General features: G+C 36.3%; 2 protein-coding genes across 2 annotated transcripts; both read right to left on the bottom strand.

Annotated features, from left to right (window-relative positions):
• Positions 1-3936: 3936 nt before the first annotated feature.
• Positions 3937-7904, bottom strand: LOC144551924 (putative cytokinin riboside 5'-monophosphate phosphoribohydrolase LOG6). The gene is made up of 6 exons (XM_078300032.1): positions 7451-7904; positions 6300-6397; positions 6152-6182; positions 5924-6023; positions 5240-5310; positions 3937-4467 (listed from the first exon to the last, which is right to left on the bottom strand). Exons 1-6 carry the CDS (start codon positions 7589-7591, stop codon positions 4255-4257), a joined length of 654 nt encoding a protein of 217 aa, XP_078156158.1. The 5' UTR covers positions 7592-7904; the 3' UTR covers positions 3937-4254.
• Positions 7905-9543: 1639 nt separating this feature from the next.
• On the bottom strand, positions 9544-13571 carry LOC144551385 (uncharacterized). Its single transcript, XM_078299328.1, has 4 exons — positions 13267-13571; positions 13076-13200; positions 12149-12673; positions 9544-10484 (listed from the first exon to the last, which is right to left on the bottom strand). The coding sequence occupies exons 1-4, from the start codon at positions 13569-13571 to the stop codon at positions 9544-9546; spliced, it is 1896 nt and encodes a 631-aa protein (XP_078155454.1).
• Positions 13572-21856: the final 8285 nt, after the last annotated feature.

The following is a 21856-nucleotide window of genomic DNA, read 5'->3' as shown; positions in this document are numbered from 1 at the left end:
AAAATAGAAAAAACAGTGGCAGCACCGCCGGCAGAAATGCTGCCGGCAGCAAATTAGCCACAGCCTATATAGTATAATATACATGACACATAAATATAATAATGTGCAAAACATTGTTATAACATAAGTTTATTAAAATCCAAAATTAATATGAGTTGAGGCTGGTACTGTAGCAGTTACTGTAGTGCACACTGTAGCAGCGGCTAAGGTTGGCTTTTTTTAATAATAAGGATGATTATATTAGGAAGGTTACACAATGGAAACCCTAGTATATATGTATATAAGGAGAGGTAGAGAAGGCATTCAAGCAAGCAATTTTTTGAAAATTTATTTCCTTCTCTTCCTCTCATTCCTAGCCGCCACCCCTCTTCCTCTCATATTATTAGTTTCTATAATGAAGAATTATTAGAAGAACAAGAAGGGTTATTAACTAGGTTCTAAGCTTAGATTAGATTAAGACCTCTAGCAAGGTCTTTCTAATCTTTGTTTAGTTCAAGGTGAACACTAGGAAGCCGTTTCGGCAAACGAAGGTATTCAAGAGACCTAGAAGAGAATACAACTTCTCTCTATTTACCAAATTGACATTCGGTAGAGGTATATCCAAATCACCTTTAGTAGATATATTTGTGATGAATGAATGAGTAGATATCCATTTGCATATATATGAATTGCTTTAATAGAATTAACATAATAAAGTAGATCCGTAGATGCCTGTAAGAGGGTCAAATTTTTTGAATTTATTGCCTTGCCGCATCATGAAATCCTTCAATTGTGTCGACTCACGGACCTCCGTTTCAGGCAATGAGGTGGCAGTGGAGGAGCTTCTTCGGCGTGACGTGATTCGGTAGAGTGTCGATCGGCAATTAGATGTGGCTCTGTCGTCCGATGCAACCACCAGGTGATGCGTCTGACTCGGTTGATATTAAGGCCCAGCCCGAGATGGTACTCGTCGGAGCAGGTGACAGTAAGGTCCGCTGCGGATCTAGAATAGAGTTCCACGATCTATTTGGGGAGAGAAGATGTGGAATAGAGGAGAATAGGAAGAGATTAAGGATTGAGAGAATAGAGGGAATAAACATGATTTAGACTAGAATAGAGAGGAACATAAGCTTATTTCTGGAATAAAGGTTTTTTTTTTTATAAACTGGAATAGGGTAGGATTAGAGGTATAATTTCTGGAATAGGCGCAAGTCTAATTCTAACTTACCAAAGTTATAATATCACAAAGCATAATAGAATAGAGAGAGATATGAAATAAAATTTTATTTCCTTGATTGATCTTTGATTACAACTATGCTCTATATATAGAGTCTTGTCTAATTACAATTCTGCCACTAACAACATCTTAACAACTCTAATAATATTTCTAACATCTTCTTAACTAATTCACTAATTACAACAAAATGCTAACTATCAAACATAACTAATTCTATTAAAAAGAGAATCCAATATTGAATCCAGTTATGAGAATAGAGAAGAAGATGAGTATTGGAAGTATCGCATAAATGGTAGGTATGAGAGAGATGGAGTATAGGGGTGTCAATGATACCTTTTTAGCCGTTTACTCGACCCGTATCGTATTCGATAAGGCGGGTATGGGTAATGTTTTTTTTTTTGTTAGCTTATTGGGTATGGGTATGGGTAAGGGTAAGATTTTTTTTTCGTTAAATAAATGGGTAAGGGTATGGGTAATGACTATTTCGTACCCGTTACCCTATAGGGTAATTATAAAATCCAAATATATATTCAATTCAATTTCCAATTCACTTAAATGTGTATTCATGTTTTTGAATTTTTATTCTTTATAAAAAATAATTTAGTTGGAATTGATTGCACATTTATTTTATTTTTTATTAGAAATGCAATTATATATGTGTTAAAATGAATGAGTTTTTGATATTTAATTTGTAAAATATAATAAAACTAATTATTATACTAGTATTATCCGTTGTTCACCCGCTACCGTTTCATTACCCGATAATATTACCGGGTAAGGGTAGGGTAGGATAAGATCAATTTTTAATGAGTATGGGTAGGGTATGAGTAAGGTCAATTTTAATGGGTATGAGTATGAAAATGTCTCAACCCGATCCGTACCGTACCCATTGACACCCCTAATGGAGTAGATAGAAATCTTAAGAGCATTAAAGTATGGAAAATCTTGAGAATATATTTCATACCCGATATCATGTAAAAAAATCAGGCTGACTGTGTAACATGACCAATGATGGAGGTAGTTGTGCAAATGCTGCGAGTACAACTTTGGTGGAGAAAGTAGGGTTACCATTATTGATGCTGTTGGATTCACACAAGCAAGCAAAAATTATCTCCTATGATATAAAAGAAGAACGGTCAAATTATAAGAATCAAAATTTAATAATTTCAACATTAATAAGAAAATCAATATTATCATGAAGCTCTTCAAAAAGAGAAAAAGTAATTTCCAATACAATCTCACAAGCATTTCTATTTGTGGATGTGAGTTCTCATCAATTAATGACAATCAAACATGCATGTCCTTAAAAATGAATTAAGTTATAATTTGATCCCCACGTTAGTTATTCACTTTCTAAAAATGGAATTAACGCACACGTAAATATATATATTTATCTCATATTCGTTCTGCCCTGTGCTAAGCTGTATCAATCGAATAATTTCATCCTCGTAATTTATTTCCTGCTGCGCGCTGGAACTGTATCCATCAAATGGGTCCCTATTTGTCTCTAATAAATACAATGCATCCAAACAGAAAAAACTAAACAAAGCTGGATCTCGCGCTGGTGATAGTTTAAACAATTTGCCTTTTTACCCCAAAAAGAAAAGAGAAAGAAATTTCGACGTATCTTTTGATTGATTCTCCCCATGATTTTCTTCATTATTACTTTGTGCTAAATGGCCATTCCTTTCAAGCCTTTTTTTTGTGTCTTTGTTGAAGACCAAAACAATATAATAGTGCCTTGGTGGCAGACAAATCAAGTCCCCCGATTCCTCCGCAGCAAATAATCTTATATTAATTTGTTTAAAATTTTTGCAATGCTGTCCTTGAATTTGTATTGCAAACTCACAAATTGCAATGACTAAGAGTCTGTTCGGCAAGCCATATTTCCATGAGAAATTTTGGAAAAAGCCAGTTTCATACCAATTTTTGTCGAGTTATCATTCGTTTATTTATTTTTTCTTCTTGGGTTGGGATTTCCTTCCAAATTCCAGACTTAAAAAAAGTCGTTTGCTCAGACTTAATTTTTTTTAATTCTCACGGATTATAACTTTGTTTTTCTCTTCATTATTGTCAAGTTTGCTTAATCTTTCTATTTTTTCTCAAATAGGACTGTTTTCTTTCACATATTTTTAGGTTAAAATCGAAGACAAAAAAGATATATTTGTTAGGAGCGGAACTAGAAAATCTTAATAAAAGTCATTGGAATTTAAAATACACAATTTAGGTGGAATTTGAATCCAAGTTCTCACACTCACAAAATAAAGTTCTAATTGCTAGACTACAAGTAAATATTTGATATTTTATGATGGTGTTAGGTTATAAAAAATTATAAAATATAAAATTGAAATTAATTTCAATATACATATTTAGAATTTTGAAATAATACGGATGGCTTAAGCCGTCCTGGCTAACTTTTATAGCCGTTCCTGGTGCTCGTTCACGTTCCTTACCACCTTTAGTTTTCATACTGGACAACTCCCTCTGTAAAAACTTACAATGTTGCATTTGTTGGCATATTTTATGCCAACCATCAAAAAAAAAAAAAATTACAATGTTTTTCTTATTATTTATGTCACAAAGTGGCGACCAGGCAAACAGAACATGTCAAAGCTACGTACCGTGTCATTGTACCTTCTCCTTTTTTAACTCGGGAAAATTAAAAAACAAAAACACCACTCCATAGTCCATACAAGTAGCAAGTGGCAAATGCCAAATCAAACATCACACAATTATATATCAGTAATGTACAAAAGGCATGACAACAACCCATACACATAGAAACAGGTCATATTGGTACAATCCACTAGGCACTGGCACAGGCAGGAGCAGCAGACATTAATAATTGGTCCACACCCCTGCTTTTGTCTGTTCCCCTGACACACACGCACACACAAGTACACAGCCAATAGCAATTAACAAACTAGGACCAACAATTCATTAGCTTTATCTATATATACTGGTACTGGTACATATATATAGAAACACTTTAACGAGGAAAGAAACGCTAATCATAACAAATATAGTGAGTTGAAATCTCAACTTATGGTATTTCTACCAGGTAATTTTATTTGGTGAGAGCTAGAATTGATCTCGTTTTGTTTCCATTCTAATTTCTCTATGAGTTCTTCTGGGCTATCTGCATAGACAAAGATATGGCGTGCTGAATCTTCGATGAAACCTTCTTCCACTGCCTTGTCAAATAACGAGAGCAAACCATCGTAGTATCCATCCACGTTAAGCAGCGCCACCTAATTATTCAAAAATTTCCAATAAATATTAGCACATTAACTGACAGCCACTGTCAGCCTTTTAAAAAAAAAATTAGCACATTAATTTCATTTAGAAATCTTAAGAGTTTTTATGATAATCTCTTGTAAGCCAAGCTTCCAGATTAACTAAATGATGATATCTTGCGTTTTGATTTTCTTTGCATATCTCTAAAATTTTCTGAACCTATAATTATAAAAAAATGTTCCTGGGGTATTTAATTAAGCATTGTAATCAAGTACTAATTAAAACCTTGAAGAAAAGGTACCTGGTACAATGTAGGTGTCAGCTACGCTAATTAAGGATTAGATATTAAACATTCTTAAAAAAGTTGGTAGCTGCAGATGGACTTCTTCAGTTATCCTTTTGTGTTGTTCATTCTGGGAATATGATCCCCAAGTGCTATGGATAGGAATCATGCTAAGATTTTGAGCATACTGATTAATTGTTTAATTTATTTTATACTTTCTACACCTCGCAGAATATGTGCAATCCTTTCATTATTCTTATGTTTTAGCAGTTACATTTTTTTGGAAGAAAGTGGATGTAACCCACCGATTTCATTAAAAACCGTTAGCAGTTATATAAACTGGATAAACAAGCCCTAGGAGTTCTAGCCATTTTTAGCGATAATAATATATATGAAAGTGTTTTCTAAATTATTAGTACCTTTTCTCACAACAACAACACAAAAAAAAAAAAAAAAAAATCTACCATCTTTAGATGGACAATATTATAAGATCTTGAGCTCACCGGTTTGTCATGGATTCCAAGTTGCAACCATGCAATTATCTCCAAAAGTTCCTCCATTGTTCCATAACCACCTAATTAATTACCAAGGTAGTTCAATACGTAAATGTCATGTTGCAAAAGAATATATATCCAGCTAGTTGCCATTAAATTTACATTTGAGAAAAATTATGAAAGTGTATCTCAAGTCATGAATCCAATAAGTTAACACACACATATATTATACAATTGGCTGTTTGTTCCCTTTGCACATTTATGGATCGTTTCAACATTTTTTGTATGTATAAATCATAAAAGAAAGCCTATATAGATCGAGTGAAGAAAACAGCTTTACAACATTAAAAATGCCGAGACATGATCGTCTTTATCTTTTTAGCATGGAAGCGCAGTCCTACTTGTCATCTAATTAATTTGATCATAAAATGAAAATTGCAGTTGTGTATAGACTTTCTAAACAATGCCGAGACATGATCGTCTTTATCTTTTTAGCATGGAATCGCAGTCCTACTTGTCATCTAATTTGATCATAAAATAAAAATTGCAGTTGTGTATAGACTTTCTAAACAATATATTTATATGTGGATTTAAGGCCCCACATGGCATGCTATTAAATCAGTTAACAGTATAATGTCTTTATATACATCTGGATAATCAACGCAATTGCTAATTCTAAATATATTATATAACCTGGAAGGGCAATAAAAGCATCTGAGTTTTTTGCCATTTCAGCCTTACGTTCATGCATGTCAGCAACTTGCTTTACCTCTCCTATAGTCTCTCCAGAAACCTACACTAATCAAATTATACATTTGTTAATTAGTAGAAAAAATCTACTGATGATTACATAATCTTGTCTACATATCTTTTGATTTGACATATATAGTATTGTATCAGAGAGAATTAATTTGGCTTCACCTCCTCTGGAAGAAGGGCAGTTGGGATTACCCTGCAGAGGAGAACAAATTTGAGAATAAATTTTGGTGCATGTATAATTAATGTGTATTACTTAATTACTTACAGTGCAAAATATAAAATTTAAAGTTTATTCTTATGAAAATATTACCCTAGTACATGGCGTCCCCCATTGTGCACTGTTTGAGACACTATACCCATTAGACCTGCACTTCCTCCTCCATATACAAGGTCGATCTCTCTCTCTACCTAAAAATAGAAAGCAAATTAGCTTAAATAATAGATAACATGTAATGTATAGCTTAAGCGCTATATCCAAAGCTAGCCAAAGAAGCGCCCATGAAAACTAAGAATTAATTAATCCTAAAATATAAGTTTTCCTTTATATATTAAGCTTGAAATATAATATAACTTGAATATGAAAGATTTAAGAGACTTTCATGAAATGAAGCTATTCTAAGATAATTTATTGCTGATTAGTACGTTAGGTGAATATGCCTTTTTTTTTTTTTTTGCACCCATCTTCCTATTCCATACCAGAGAGAAATAAATGAGAGGGATCCTACTTCAAAAAGTAATAAATAGATAAATAAATGAGAAGAATCAGTCTATGACACAGACTAATGGAATATTGAAAATAAAAAAAAAGGATTTCTTAAATAATATATATCTTTTTTCATTTCAGAGTTCTTAAATAGTAAATGCTGCATTAAGAAGAACCAAGCTAAGTATAGGATCTGTTTGAGGATAAAAAAGGAGGAGGGTTCGTGATAGAGTTGGCGAGTCAGTAGTAAAAAATCTCTTTATGAAAATGAAACCCTCAGGCAGGAGTAGTACTAGAATGGGTGACCTCTTGGAAAGTTCCTGTATTGTTGATTTCGGTTGGATTTCATTTATAACCTATCCCAACTTGTTTGAGAATAAAGTCTTTGAAGAAGAAGAAGAAGCCACCTAACTATTTAATATCCTTATTATATATTACAACAAATGATTTTTTTAATCCAAGTTTAGGGTTTAGGGTTGGTTATTGCTGACAGAAGTATTAGTGTGGGTTAACAAGATTAAGCACAAAACAGATTCTTGTATACTAATCTACATGCTATGCCCAAAAAAACAAGATGTAATACATATACCAAAGGTGGTCAACAAGATCAGCAAGAAAAGGTGCATGTAATAACTAATAAAATAAAAGTTGTGTTAATTAAAGTAAATATTTCTGATTTTTCGATAGATTTTTTTCTTTCATTTCTGGCCGAAAGCATTTCCCTTTTACATTTTGGAAAAGGATGAACGTATTCTTACCAATGCCTTGCCTAATTGAACAGCTGCTTCACCAAACGAGGCTTTGTTTCCAAGTCTGCTTCCACAAAAAACACAAATTCTCTTAAGTCTCCTTTGGTTTTCATTTACAAGTGTAAGGTCCCCTTGTTGCCTTGCTTCCATCTCCTCCTTGTAGATAACAAGCTACAATGAGAGAGGAGGAGAGAGAGAAACAAATGTGCAAATTAATGAGCAAGAGAGGACAGGGAATTAAGTTCTTATAGTAGGCGTGTCTCTCTCTCTCTCTCCTCCAAGTTACTCTATTATTCCCAGCTAGCCCCCCTTTTTGAATCATAAAAAAGAGAACAGTACTAGCTGCTGGATGAGAACCCAGCAAGAATCTCCTCTTCCTCCGTCCCTCCTCTCTGTCTCAGAAATCTGAATACTAGCTAGTAGTGGATTCTTCTGAGAGGAAACAAACACACCACTTCATCATCTCTCCTTTTCTGTGCATTTTGATTGGTTCTGGTCTTCATGTAAATTATGAAATATGTTTAGTGTCCACTGGCTGACATCCATTAAGTGTCTACCCCCCCCCCCCCCCCCCCCCCCCCCCCCCCCCTTTTTTTGGTGTTAGGATTAGATAATGGTCAAAAGTCTACAATATGCATCATTAATTGGCACATTAGTATCGATTTTGTAAAAAGCAAAAACAAAAACAGACACTAATAATCATTAGTGATAAATGTGTAAATAATGTAAATATATCCGAGACAAATTATATATATATATATATATAGAACCGACAATATAGTATAGTATCGCTTATTTTAGCGTCGACGTCGGTTCATAATTATAAAACCAACTCGGATGATTTCAAAATGTCAGTGTTGGTTTTAATATGAGAAACTGACACTGATGAGTCACTCTCAATGTCAATTCTTTAATTTCAAATCGACATTGAAAGTAACTCATCGGTAGTTGGAATTTACACCATGATACGATTACAGAAGATCAGAAGATGATTAGCAAACAAGACAGAAAATTTGTTTACTAATATTTAGACAATCTTATATTAAGAAAATAATGTGGAGAATGCAATATGTTATTAAAGAACTGAGGAGGGATCCAATTACATATTTTTTGGTGATACCGAATTACACTATCGATTTTCAAAGTTTTTAAAGTTTAAATAGTTGATCAAAACCATTCAATATAATTGATATGTTAAAATGTGATTGCAGATCAAATTTTATATTTTTTGGAATTTTTTTACTATTTATTAAGTATTTAACAAAATCGCTATATTCAGACCATGAAATTTTTGTACCCATTTTAATAAATAGTAAAAATTTTCAAAAAATATAAAATTTGATCTGCAAGCACATTTTAACATATCCATCTGTTGAGAATTTTAGATAATACCAATTGAGAAATGTCTATTGTATAATCAACCAATTTGAGAGATGGGTAATATAAGCATCGTACCAGTTGGTACCGAAAAGTTCAAATGTCAAAATGCACAAGCCAAATCAAGATAATATGAGATCAAGCACAAACACAAAAGACACCAGATTTACGTGGAAAACCCTCTCAACTTGGAGGGTAAAAAACCACAGGGCACACCAGCAAATTTCACTATACCAACAAGAAACGGGTACAATTGTTCTTCTCAAGTTTAACCCTAAACTGATGTATACACACAGTAATAAAGAGAAAAAACAAGAGATAACATATTAAAAAGAAATATCCCTTTCAAACTTCCAATTTCATTCAAACCCGAGCAAACCCTAAATTTGAGAAAACGAGAAATTCTCTTCTTACAAACAAGGAGAAAGTTGATCAAGATAGTGAAATCAAAGAGACTAGCTTGCTCTTCGTTTTCTTCTTCTTCTCCACCTTCTCTTTCTCTCTCCTTCTTCTTCTCTCTCTCTTTTCTTCTTTCCGCCTCCTCTCTGTCTTTTTCTTTTTCCCTTCTCTGTGTTTCTCACGAAGCAACCAGCAGCACAGCCACACCTTTTCTATTTTCATTTTATTTTTGTTTCTTTCTTTTTGCCTAAATGGGCTGGACCCAACAACGGCCCAACAATCTCCCCCTCCAGCTCACGGAGAGAGGCACGCCGATCTTCAAGTCATCACTTGGTATTCATGCCGACAAGCCGGCAACAAAGCTCAAGCTTGTCTTTCGAGACTATCTTCGTCAACATGTCTGACGGGTTCTTATCCGTGTGGATTTTCTTCCGCTTCATCTGCTGATTTTCTATTACATCTCTTAACCAATGAAATCTCACATCAATATGCTTAGTTCTGGAGTGATATGTAGCATTCTTGCTCAAATCTATAGCACTCTGACTATCACAGAAAACAATTGCATCTTCCTGTTGCATACCAAGCTCCAGGAGAAATCTAACCAACCACAGTAGCTCCTTACCAGCTTCAGTTACTGCAATGTATTCTGCTTCTGTGGTTGACAAAACCACACATTTCTGCAATTTGGACTGCCATGACACGACTCCCCCTGCAAAAGTAAACACATAACCCGAAGTGGATTTTCTGTGATCTAGATCTCCAGCCATATCAGCATCTGTGTAGCCTTCTAACACAGGTTCACCATTTCCAAAACTCAAACACAAATTGGAAGTGCCTCTTAGATATCTAAGAATCCACTTCACTGCTTCCCAATGTTGTTTTCCTGGATTAGAGAGGAATCTGCTTACCATACCGACTGCATGAGCTATATCTGGCCTGGTGCAAACCATCGCATACATCAAACTCCCTACAACTGAGGAGTATGGTACACTTGACATTTCATCCTTTTCTTTCTCTGTTGATGGACACAGCTTCTTGCTCAATTTCAAATGGCTAGGAAGTGGACAGCTTACTTCCTTTGCTCCTTGCATGTTGAATCTCTCAAGCACCCTTTCAATGTACTTCTCCTGTGACAACCAAAGTCTCTTGGCCTTTCTGTCACGAGTAATCTGCATGCCCAATATCTGACGTGCTTGGCCCATGTCCTTCATGTCAAATGACTTGGACATCTCCTTCTTCAACACGGCTATCATCTGAGCATCCTGTCCTGCAATCAACATATCATCAACATAAAGCAAAAGGATTAGAAATTTTTCATTAGAAAATCTTTTGAAGTAAACACATGGATCTGCCTTGGTTCTCTGGTACCCATGACTCATCATAAAAGAGTCAAACTTCTTGTACCACTGTCTCGGAGCTTGTTTCAAACCATATAGACTCTTCTTCAATTTGCAAACCATGTTCTCTCTCTTTTACTTCAAATCCCTCTGGTTGCACCATATAGATCTCTTCTTCCAAGTTACCATGAAGGAATGCAGTTTTTACATCAAGTTGTTCAAGCTCAAGATCTAAGCCAGCTACTAGACCTAACACAGCACGAATTAATGGAGGTCATCTTCACCACTGGTGAGAAAATCTTCTCAAAGTCAATGCCTTGTTTCTGTCCAAAACCCTTCACTAGCAGTCGGGCTTTGTACTTCATAAGTTCTCCATTTCCATCTCTCTTTAGCTTGAACACCCATTTGTTTCTCAATGCCTTTCGGCCCTTAGGAAGCTTTACCAGCTCATATGTGCCATTTTCTTGCAATGACTTCATCTCGTCCTTCATTACATCCTGCCACTTAGCTTTGTCTTTATGAACTTGTGCCTCCTGAAAACTTTCTGGCTCTCCTTCTTCTGTCAATAAGATATACTCTGAAGAAGGGTATCTTTTAGAAGGTTGGTGCTCTCTTTCGGACCTTCTTACCTGGAGCTCTTCAGGCTCCTCTTGATGATGTTGCTCCCCCTGCTCAGGAGCATCATAAACGATCTCATCATCATTACTACCATTCATGTCAGAGGTTTCCTCAGTGGCTTCTTCATTATGTTCATCTTCATTTGCTGCTGTTGACTGTACAGGTGAAGGAACTGGTATGAGTTCTATGGACTCATCAACTCTCTCTGACTTCTTGTTGATTTCCAAATTTATCCCTGCCTGACCCTCGTAGAACTCAACATCTCTGCACCTAACAATTATCTTATTTTATGGGTCCCATAATCTGTACCCAAATTCCTCATTTCCATATCCAAGAAAAATACATGGAGTTGCTTTATCATCCAACTTAGATCTGTGCTCCTTTGGAATATGCATATATGCTTTGCATCCAAACACCCTTAGATAAGAGTATGAAACATTCTTCTTGGACCATACTCTTTCTGGTATCTCAAACTTCAAAGGAATAGATGGTGACTTGTTTATGAGATAACAAGCTGTGCGAACTGCTTCTGCCCAAAACTATTTCAGCAACTTTGCCATCTTCAGCATGCATCTCACCTTTTCTACAATGGTGCGATTCATTCTCTCAGCCACACCATTGTGCTGTGGAGTTCCAGTTACTGTCTTCTCATGTCGAATCCCATATTTTGCACAATATGCTTTGAACTCTTTGGAGGTATACTCTCCCCCGTTGTCAGAGCGAAGACATTTCAACTTCTTGTCTGTCTCTCTCTCTACCATGACATGAAACTCTTGAAAGCAATTAAATACCTAGTCTTTCATTCTCAGGAAATAAACCCACACCTTTCTAGATGCATCATCAATAAATGTTAGAAAGTATCGATTGCCACCCAACGACTCCACCTCAAAAGGACCACACACATCAGAATAAACCAACTCCAACACATTATGTTTTCTTTCTGATGTTTGACTAAAAGAGACTCAATGTTGCTTACCAAAAGGGCAGTAATCGCATAGATCCAGAACCTCGTCTTTGGTCGAGGGGATGTGTGACTTCCTCACCAGAATTCGCAGCCCTTTCTCACTCATGTGGCCAAGGCGTTGATGCCACAGATTCAGAGAGCTTTCAGCTTGTACTACATTCAGTCCATTCTTGAGTACCTTCACATGGGTTCTGTATAGGGAGTGCCACAACTTCCCTCTTGCTACAACCATTGATCCCTTGCTAAGCTTCCATTCTCCACCACCTAGGTAATGCTTGAATCCATCCTTGTCTAATGCATCACCTGATATCAAATTTAGACGTAAATCAGGAATATGTCGCACATCTTTCAGTGTTAACCGATATACCAATTCTGTCTGCAGACAAATATCACCAATATCCACAATGCTCGAGTAGCTAGTATTACCCATCTTCACTGTACCAAGGTCTCCAGCCTTGTAAGTTGTGAAGAACTCTCTATTCGGTGTAGCATGATAGCAAGCACCTGTATCAACTATCCACTCAACTCCTTGGTGACCTTCCACATGTAGACATTGTTCCTCTTCACAAGAGAAAATCACTACATCATCTGCAGTTACCGTGGCTGTGATATTTTTGTTGTCATCATCTTTCTTCTGATTTTTTCCCTCATTCTATAATCTTTTCCAGGCTCTACAATTTTTCTTCATGTGACCTTCTTTACCACAGTGATAACACTATCATCCCTTGGATTTTGATCTGCCTTTGGACTTGCTACGGCCTCTTGATTGTTGTCGGTATTCAGCTTTTTCCCTGTTCTCTATGACTAGGGCCTGTGCACTATTTGTATTAGTTGACTTTCTTCTTGTCTCTTCATTGAACAAGCTGCTAGTAACTATACTCATAGTAACCACACCATTCGGAGCTGCATTACTGATTGTCACAACCAAGGTCTCCTAACTATCGGGCAATGATCCCAAAAGCAACGAGGCCTGTAACTCATCTTCTAAGGTCATCTTCATCACTGACAATTGATTAATCAAGCTCTGGAACTCATTTAAATGCTCAGCAACACTTGTGCCTTCTCTGAATTTCAGATTTACTAACTTTCAGATCAGAAATGCCTTGTTAGCTGCTGTTTTCTGCTCATACAGTGACTCCAGCTTCTTCCACAACTCATGTGCACTCTTCTCACTCGCTACATGGTGGTACACACTGTCATCAAGCCACTGTTTGATTGTGCCGACCGCTTTTTGGTTCAATTTAGTCCAATCAGCGTCAGCCATATCTTTCGGCTTCGCACTATCTCCTTCAGCGTCAGCCATATCTTTCGGCTTCGCACTATCTCCTTCAACTGGCTCATACAAGTCCTTGCAATAAAGGATATCCTCCATTTTGGATTTCCAGATCTGCCAGTTATTATTTGTCAACCTGATCATGGTGCTACTGCCTTCCATCTCAACCTACAAAAGCACTCTCAAAAGAAAAGAAACTTGAGGCTCTGATACCACTTGTTGGGAATTTTAAATAATACCAATTTGAGAGATGGGTAATATAAGCACTGATATCACTTTATTAGACCTATTATTTCGACTTGTTTCCATACAAAAATCTATGTTTTGAACCAACAAATGGTGCCTTTTACATTGAATATCCATAGAATGTGGTACTGCTATGTTTTGGTTCTTACTTTGCAGAAATCAGGCGAAATCGAGCAAAATCAGGCAAATGGCAGACTTTAGGAAGATCTGATGCGAGTCGCATCACCCATGATGCGGGTCGCATCAAAGCCCAAAGAGACCTGCGATGCGACCCTCACTCCTCTCTTGAAGACCAGATGATGCGAGTCGCATCCACTTGATACGAGTCGCATCAACTGTTGCCGCCCAATTCAAATTCAACCCGATAAGCCCCAAGTCAGATCCGTTGCCTATATAAGCAGGTCCTATGCCAGAATTTCGAGAGCTTTTTCCCCCTTTACATTCTAGATCACTTAGAGAGCAGAGATCAAGCGAGAAGAAAGAGATTGGAGCTTGCTTGAAGAAGAGGAGAAGAGAAGATTGCAAGATCCTCTCCAATCCACCTTGGATCTTCGAGCTTCATCATGATCTGCCTATTCTCTCTCTCTTTTATGCTTTCTTTCACCATGCTTGAGTAGATCTTTAGTTCCTAGGGTTAGGATGTAGTCTCTAAACTTTGTCTTTGAGTTGCATGTTGTTTTGATCTAAGTTTGAACTTGTGTGATTCTTTGTTTGAGTATTCATTGATTGCTTGATTTTGATTGCTTGATTGATTCTTGATTGTCTACTGTTAGATGTCTATAGCATCTCTTCTGGTAATTTGGCCTTGATGTTTCTTGCAATTGAGATTTAGTATTTGAAGTAGATTTATGATCAATAGTAGCCGAGAGGTGAACTTTCTATTATCGAAAGGTTGTGGATACTTCTAGCAAACCAGACAATCAATTTAGGTTAGATACCAGTAGGTGAGAGCTACAGGTTGAAGCCTCGCACAAGAAATCAACTTAGATACGAACACATTGTTGGGTTTCGAGGAACGGTTCAAACCCATTTAATTAGCTTAAGCTGCGGAAAGAGTAAAACAAAAATTTTTACATCTAACTTAAGCTACGGATTAAATGAATCAAGAAGATTCGTTTAATCCTATTTACAGATCTACTCCATAATTGATTTCCTAAAGCATTAAATATATTTACAAATTAAATAGATTAATATAACAATTTATACCTTGATTCCAAATCTCAGTTGGAATGCAGACCGAGCGAGTAGAGCCTCACCAGGGATGGAATCGACTCGCAGTATCACACGTGTGATACCTCTATTGGTTATCCACCAGGACTAACCGGAGAGCGATTTACTTCTTCTGCCAGAAATACCGTAAACTGCGGAATTCTGCAGAAACACTATTCACCGAAAAAGAGACAGATTAAATATATTTAAGAATGCAAGTTATTCCGTTTTACTAATAAAGCAAAACATGAAATACCGCAGAATCTAAAAATATATTTTTCCGAATCTCGTAATAACCGAAATCAGGGAAGAGAGGGAAAACCGATCAACGAAGTAATCAGATTAACACGTGAATTAGTGAGTCTTTCTCTCTACCCCTACCCCTCTATTTATAGACTTTTGAGGAGGTTGGCAAAAGACCAAAATACCCCTCAAAACAAATCTATTTACCAAAAGCCCTTGACACCTCATCCTTTTATCATGTGAAATGACCAAAATACCCTTGCCACCTCACATGACACATGTCAACACAAGGGAAGTCGGCATAGGGTGGAAATGACCAAAATACCCTTGGCCCATTAAGGCATGAATAGTGTTGGGCTTTGACTTTGGGCCTTTAATTTTAATTAAGGCTTTGATTATTTTGGGCTTTTAAATCCATAATTCAAGCCCATAATTAACAATTAAAATTCCAAATCATATATATATAATTGTCATGTACAATTATATTTCTTTTCGGTTATTGTTCGGTAACTTTTATACAACGTAACGTGTACGTTTATAAATTAACCGTTGTTTCTGCTTGTCATTCTAAATGACATTTATAATTTAATTATATCACGTATAATTAATTATAACCATCTTAATATTAATTATAATCAATTTATAATTAATCAGTAAGATTCTCCGAGTAGCTCCTATATGGTGTGACCTAATAGGATCTGTGTTATGTTGGTAAACAGAGTTAAAACTGTTTTAACTTTTGTTAGTCATGGGTGGCATCTGGCAACACATCATGACCATCCAATTACACAGATGATGCTGTACTGTACAATATCACGATCCAGTAAACAATTTACTTGTGTCAGTTCTTCTGTCTCATAGCTATCAGATCAGTTTCAAGGTAGATGTGTGTCATCCTTGGTAACTGTATCTTTTCTTGATCTTGAGTAGATTATCAAATATAATTACTCTTGTAATTATACCGCATGCAGATAATCTAACTCTATCAAGGGGCCCAGTGATGCTATAGCTCGTATAGAGATACGAGGGACAAATAGTATTCTTGGCAGACTATCACTTCCTCAGCTAAGTCATATATATGGAAATGCTACCGTTATGGCTGCTTTTTACGGACAGCGTTAGATAACACTTACTCATATATATTTCTTAGTGGGAACGATAAATACCTCATACTGTAGAACTTTGACACTGAATGAAAACATAAATGACACGAGCACAATTCTATTTAATGTTTCATTCGGGGTCTGTCAAATACCATGTTCCTAGAACATGTATCCATGTGATTAAAATGACATCTCGTGTCAGGTGGTTTGTAAAACTTAACCATCTTTTAATCCACATGCTAACCTTATCGCGGTAATTAGTGTTCCTGCTAATTACCTTGGTCAGTGACTTTTAAGAATATATATTATCTATATTATGGAGTTTCACAATTTCAGTCATGAACTCGAAATGATCCATAATTTCAATAATACTCAAGGCAACAAAATGATATATAAATAAACATTCAATTCATGAACAAAGCTTTATGATTAACTTATCGTATTATTGACTTCTAGATTATTACAAACTAACACACATGTCAGCTCTGCTCGAGGGCCATGCGACCCGCATCAGAGATGATGCGAGTCGCATCAAACGGGTCGCATCAGAGATGATGCGAGTCAGATGATAGGTCCAGAGAGGGCAAAGTTTGGGATGAAACCTGAAACCCTGGGAGCGCCTTTTATCATTGTTCAAAACCAAAACCTTTAATTGCTTTCATTTACTGTTAATTGAATCGTCACTTGAAATTAGGAAATATAAACAAACCAAACCCAACTTTTCACACTTCTAGTACCTAACTCGGATAAGTAGTGATCTAGACTCGAATTGTACCGTCCCTGAGGATCGATACCTTATTATACTATACGGATAGGATTGTGCACTTGCAATCTTAGACGAGAGTAGATTCAAGGTTTAAACTGGTACAGCTAGCTGTACCTGAAACTTTGTAGCATACTTTTGTAAGCGAACAAGCACCGTACCAGTTGGTACCGAAAAGTTCAAATGTCAAAATGCACAAGCCAAATCAAGATAATATGAGATCAAGCACAAACACAAAAGATACCAGATTTACGTGGAAAACCCTCTCAACTTGGAGGGTAAAAAACCACGGGGCACACCGGCAAATTTTACTATACCAACAAGAAACGGGTACAATTGTTCTTCTCAAGTTTAACCCTAAACTGAGGTATACACATAGTAATAAAGAGAAAAAACAAGAGATAACATATTAGAAAGAAATATTCCTTTCAAACTTCCAATTTCATTCAAACCCGAGCAAACCCTAGATTTGAGAAAACGAGAAATTCCCTTCTTACAAACAAGGAGAAAGTTGATCAAGATAGCGAAATCGAAGAGACTAGCTTGCTCTTCGTTTTCTTCTTCTTCTCCACCTTCTCTTTCTCTCTCCTTCTTCTTCTCTCTCTCTTTTCTTCTTTCCGCCTCCTCTCTGTCTTTTTCTTTTTCCCTTCTCTGTGTTTCTCACGAAGCAACCAGCAGCATAGCCACACCTTTTCTATTTTCATTTTATTTTTGTGTCTTTCTTTTTGCCTAAATGGGCTGGACCCAACAACGGCCCAACACCATCATATTGAACGGTTTGGATCGACTGTTTGAACTTTAAAAATATAAAGTGTAATCCGGTGTCACTAAAAAAGATGTAATTGGATCCCTTTTCTAAAGAAATATGTATATGTTAGGAAATATTCAATTAAGGTAATTTGATTACTGGGACTAAGTTTGAGCACAGGAGTCTGGAACTTTTCTTCTTCTTTTTTCTTGGATTCTAGCGCACCGAAATCATGTATCCATTATGTTATTCTTCTTTCTTTATTTTTTTCGCATCCACTCAATTGATAATAAAGTAGATGAAGTCAACGTTAATTACCGATTAACGTTGATCAAATATATAAACGGCTTTTTTTTCCATTTTTTCTTTTTTATTTATTTTCTGTTTTATTCTTCTTAATTTTTTTAATTAATATTTGTATATTAAAATTCATATGAATTAATTATTCGAAAATGATTCATTTTGTATCCGTATTCGAATTCGTATCCGTGAACTATCCATATCCGTTTAAGGTGGATTTGATTTTGAATTTTGATATCCGTTTACTATTCATATCCGTATTCGTATCCGCTCATTGAAAGATGGATATGGATATGGTATCAGCATTATCCGCTATGTTTTCACCCTTAATATATATAGGGGTGTCAATGGGTACGGTACGGGTCGGGTGGAGGCATTTTCATATCCATATCCTACCCATACCCATTAAAAATTGACTTTATCCTACCCTTCCCTTACCCGTTAATATTATCAGGTAACGAAATAGTAGCGGGTGAATAACGGATAATAATATTATAATAATTAATTTTATTATATTTTACAAATTAAACATCAAAAAGTCATTTATTTCACACATATGTATTTATATTTCTAATAAAAAAAATAAAAGTAAATGTGCAATTAATTCCAACTAAATTGTTTTTTTATAAAGAAAGAAAATTCAAAACTACGAATATATATTTAGGTAGGTTGGAAATTGAATTGAATATATATTTAGATTTTATAATTACCCTATAGGTAATGGATACGAAATAATCATTACCCATACCCTTACCTATTTGGTTAACGAAAAAAATTCTTATCCATACCTATACCCAATAAGCTAACGAAATAAAAATCTTACTCATACCCACTGTCACACCCCAAATCCCGGGTCTGACAGCCTGCCGCGTATATTTATTAAGACAGATATACACGCAAGGTAGTGGATCTTTTATATGCATTACCAATATCCTCATCTGTTGTATCCCTGTAATAAACCTGAAAATAACCCAAAGGGTGGGGGTGAGAATAAATTCTCAGTGCGAAATTTGCCACAGTTTAGATTATTGGACTTGCAATCAAACTCCATATTCAAAAATGAAACCATACAACAATAGCAATTCAAATCAATTCATATTCATAATAAAAAGGAATGCATATGCTCGACAACAATTTATCAACCTGAAACACAGTTAACGGAATTTCCAAGATGAATTTCAAACACAACACATATTCTGGCTTAACTCGACTCATTAGGGCTTGTAGCAATTACAGATGTTCTTTCAAGCTGGACCCTTTATCAAACCCACATCTGTAGGGTTACTGACACCTACAGATGGCCAACCGAGCTGGACCCTTTATCTGACACTCATCTGCAATTGCTTGGCTTAACAGTTATTAAGGTCTGGTTCAAATCATATAAAGAAAATCCTCTTTGGAATCATTCCAATGTTCGTAATAGTCAATTGACCGTCCAAATGCATTAACACGTAGGAGAATGCCACCGAGTCACAGACGTTACACACTAGTCACCCACGATTCCAATCCACACATCATAACATAATCACCCTCCCTCGTCCCAACCGGTACTGGAAAACATCGATGGCCGTTCACCTAAGGCCATTTAGGATCCTGGGAATCAAAGCCAGCATACAGCCCGACTTTGCAAATTCATTGGATCCAAGTGCTTAACTTCGTAAATCCATTCACATACATATCAAATCGTGGTGACTTTCAATCAAATCAGATCATAATAGATCGACACAACCTACAACCATACCAGCATGCAAATCACTCAAGTCATATTAATTCGAGTTTAATTTGATTGGGCTATGCAAATGCTATACACAATTCAATGATGCAATCAATGATATTCAACATGACAAACGAATAAACAGTTTAATTCCTGAAAATAAAGTATCAAACAAGTCCAAGAATCCCGCACCTGATTATGACGAGCGTACTGCTTAATTAAGGATCAGACGTCTCGAAGTGTCCCGCAAGGTCTTGTTCGACCGAGTCTACGCGTATATTACATGTATACTTAATTTAAATAATTGTTCGACGATTTATCTGCTTACTTGAGTGATATTATTTTCTTTATACTTTCCTCAACGAAATTCATATATTTTTGGTGTCAATCCTTTTATTCCTCTTTATTACTTAACATTTATACAATCTCACATAAATTCATACATATGGTCATAACAAGCTATTTCAAAGCCTATCTACCAACATTTCAATTTAAGACCTCTTTATAATTATTTCAATTCACATATGGCCGACCATGTATATAAATTTCACCAATTTACACTTTGTCCCCTTCACTTAAATTATTTACACCATCTAGGGATAATTTGCATAACCACCCCTAAACTTTTAACATTTCACAAAATGGTCCCTGTCAGTTCAAAGGCTGGTATACACACAAAATCAGCACCATACCAGTAGTATACTAGGCTGGTACCACTGTTACCAGCACTACGCAAGTCAGCACAACAACACCTCAGCACAGGTCAAAATAGCCTCAACAAGGCATCAACAAGCAACAGCAAAACGGGAAAATCAACAACCCAAGCAAAAAGGTGTAATTAACTACAATTCCCTCAACAAAATACAATCAATTGAACAAGAGGCTCGATAATTTATCTGATTAGAGCTAGCCTGGTATGGAGAGAGCAAAGGGGAAAGGGGAATCGACACCAGAGCAATAACAACCAGCACTTAGCACGGCTCAGCACCAACCAAGCACCAGAACAGCACCAGTCAAACCCCGAGACAGCACAAAGCCAACACCAGCACGGCACCAAGCAAGCACCTGGACAGCACCACGCCGACACCAGCACGACACCAAGCAAGCACCAAGACAGCACCACGCCAACACCAGCACGACACCAAGCAAGCACCAGGACAGCACCAAGCCAACCCCACAACCCTAATTTCTAGGGTTTCATGGGAGGGGAGGCAGAAAAAGAGAGAGAGGGGGCGGATGGGGTTCTGGCGGGTCTGGTGGGTCGGACCGAGAAGGAAAGAGAGGAGAGAGTGAGGCGGCGGCGGGCTGGCCGTTGCAGCGGCGGAAAGGGAGGGGGCGGAGCCCCTGTTTTTTTTTGGCATAGAAGAGAGGAGAGGGAGCGGGGGCTGGGGCTCTCACGGACAGAGAGGAAGAGAGGAGAGAAAGGGGGCAGGTTTGGTGGGTTCGCCGACGACGGGAGAGGGGAGGGGGCGGAGCCCCCTAGTGTTGGCGCTAAAGAGAGGAAGGGGCGGGCTGGGAGGGTTTCTGTCACGGGTAGAGGGAGAGGAGAGAAAGAGAGAAGGGAGAGGGGGTTGTATTAAATGGGGCTGCTTCAAGATTCGTGCTGGTTCAAGATCAAATGGTCCTAAAAATTCTGATTTTTAATATGTGGTCTCAATCGGTTATTTTAAGACGTTCTATTTTACAAAAATTAGAATCAAGTCTCGTAAAATTTATCATATTTTCGTTATAATATTTCAGGTGTGAAATTCTAAATTTCAGATTCGAATAATTTCGATATCAAATAATATCTCCATATATATATATATTTATTTAATTAAACTTTCATAATTCATTAATAAACAAGATTTATAAATTTCATAATTTATATGTACAAATAATTCATATTGTTATATGTTAATCTAGATTTCAACTAGGTCATTTACTTACACGAATCAATTTATTTCCTTTTTCTAAATTCCATGAACTTGTAACAAATTTTTCTAAGTTATGAATTTACCGAATAGCTATAATTTTATTCCTAGTGCTATATTTTATTTTATTTTTAAATCTCTAAATTTTAATATACATAATTTCATACATTATTTATATTACGAAATTTTAGTTTCGTTTTAGTCAGTC

The sequence above is a fragment of the Carex rostrata genome, chromosome 3 (genome assembly GCF_964058835.1).
Source record: "Carex rostrata chromosome 3, lpCarRost1.2, whole genome shotgun sequence".
Lineage (NCBI taxonomy): Eukaryota > Viridiplantae > Streptophyta > Magnoliopsida > Poales > Cyperaceae > Carex > Carex rostrata.
Note: the sequence above shows the minus strand (reverse complement) of the source record. Positions and strands in the feature narration are given on the sequence as shown.

Bases quoted from the DNA above. Each gene is read 5' to 3' on its own strand.
- LOC144551385 (XM_078299328.1), bottom strand. From the start codon at position 13,571: ATGGAAGGCAGTAGCACCATGATCAGGTTGACAAATAATAACTGGCAG. The intron at 13,201-13,266 runs GTATGAGCAGAA...TCTGAAATTCAG, and splicing joins TGGAAGAAGCTGGAGTCACT to AGAAGGCACAAGTGTTGCTG. The intron at 10,485-12,148 runs GTAAGCAACATT...TGTTGATTGCAG, and splicing joins ATGCGATTACTGCCCTTTTG to GACAGGATGCTCAGATGATA.
- LOC144551924 (XM_078300032.1), bottom strand. From the start codon at position 7,591: ATGGAAGCAAGGCAACAAGGGGACCTTACACTTGTAAATGAAAACCAA. The intron at 6,183-6,299 runs GTAATATTTTCA...TCTCCTCTGCAG, and splicing joins GGGGGACGCCATGTACTAGG to GGTAATCCCAACTGCCCTTC. The intron at 5,311-5,923 runs GTTATATAATAT...GTAATTAATTAG, and splicing joins TGCTTTTATTGCCCTTCCAG to GTGGTTATGGAACAATGGAG.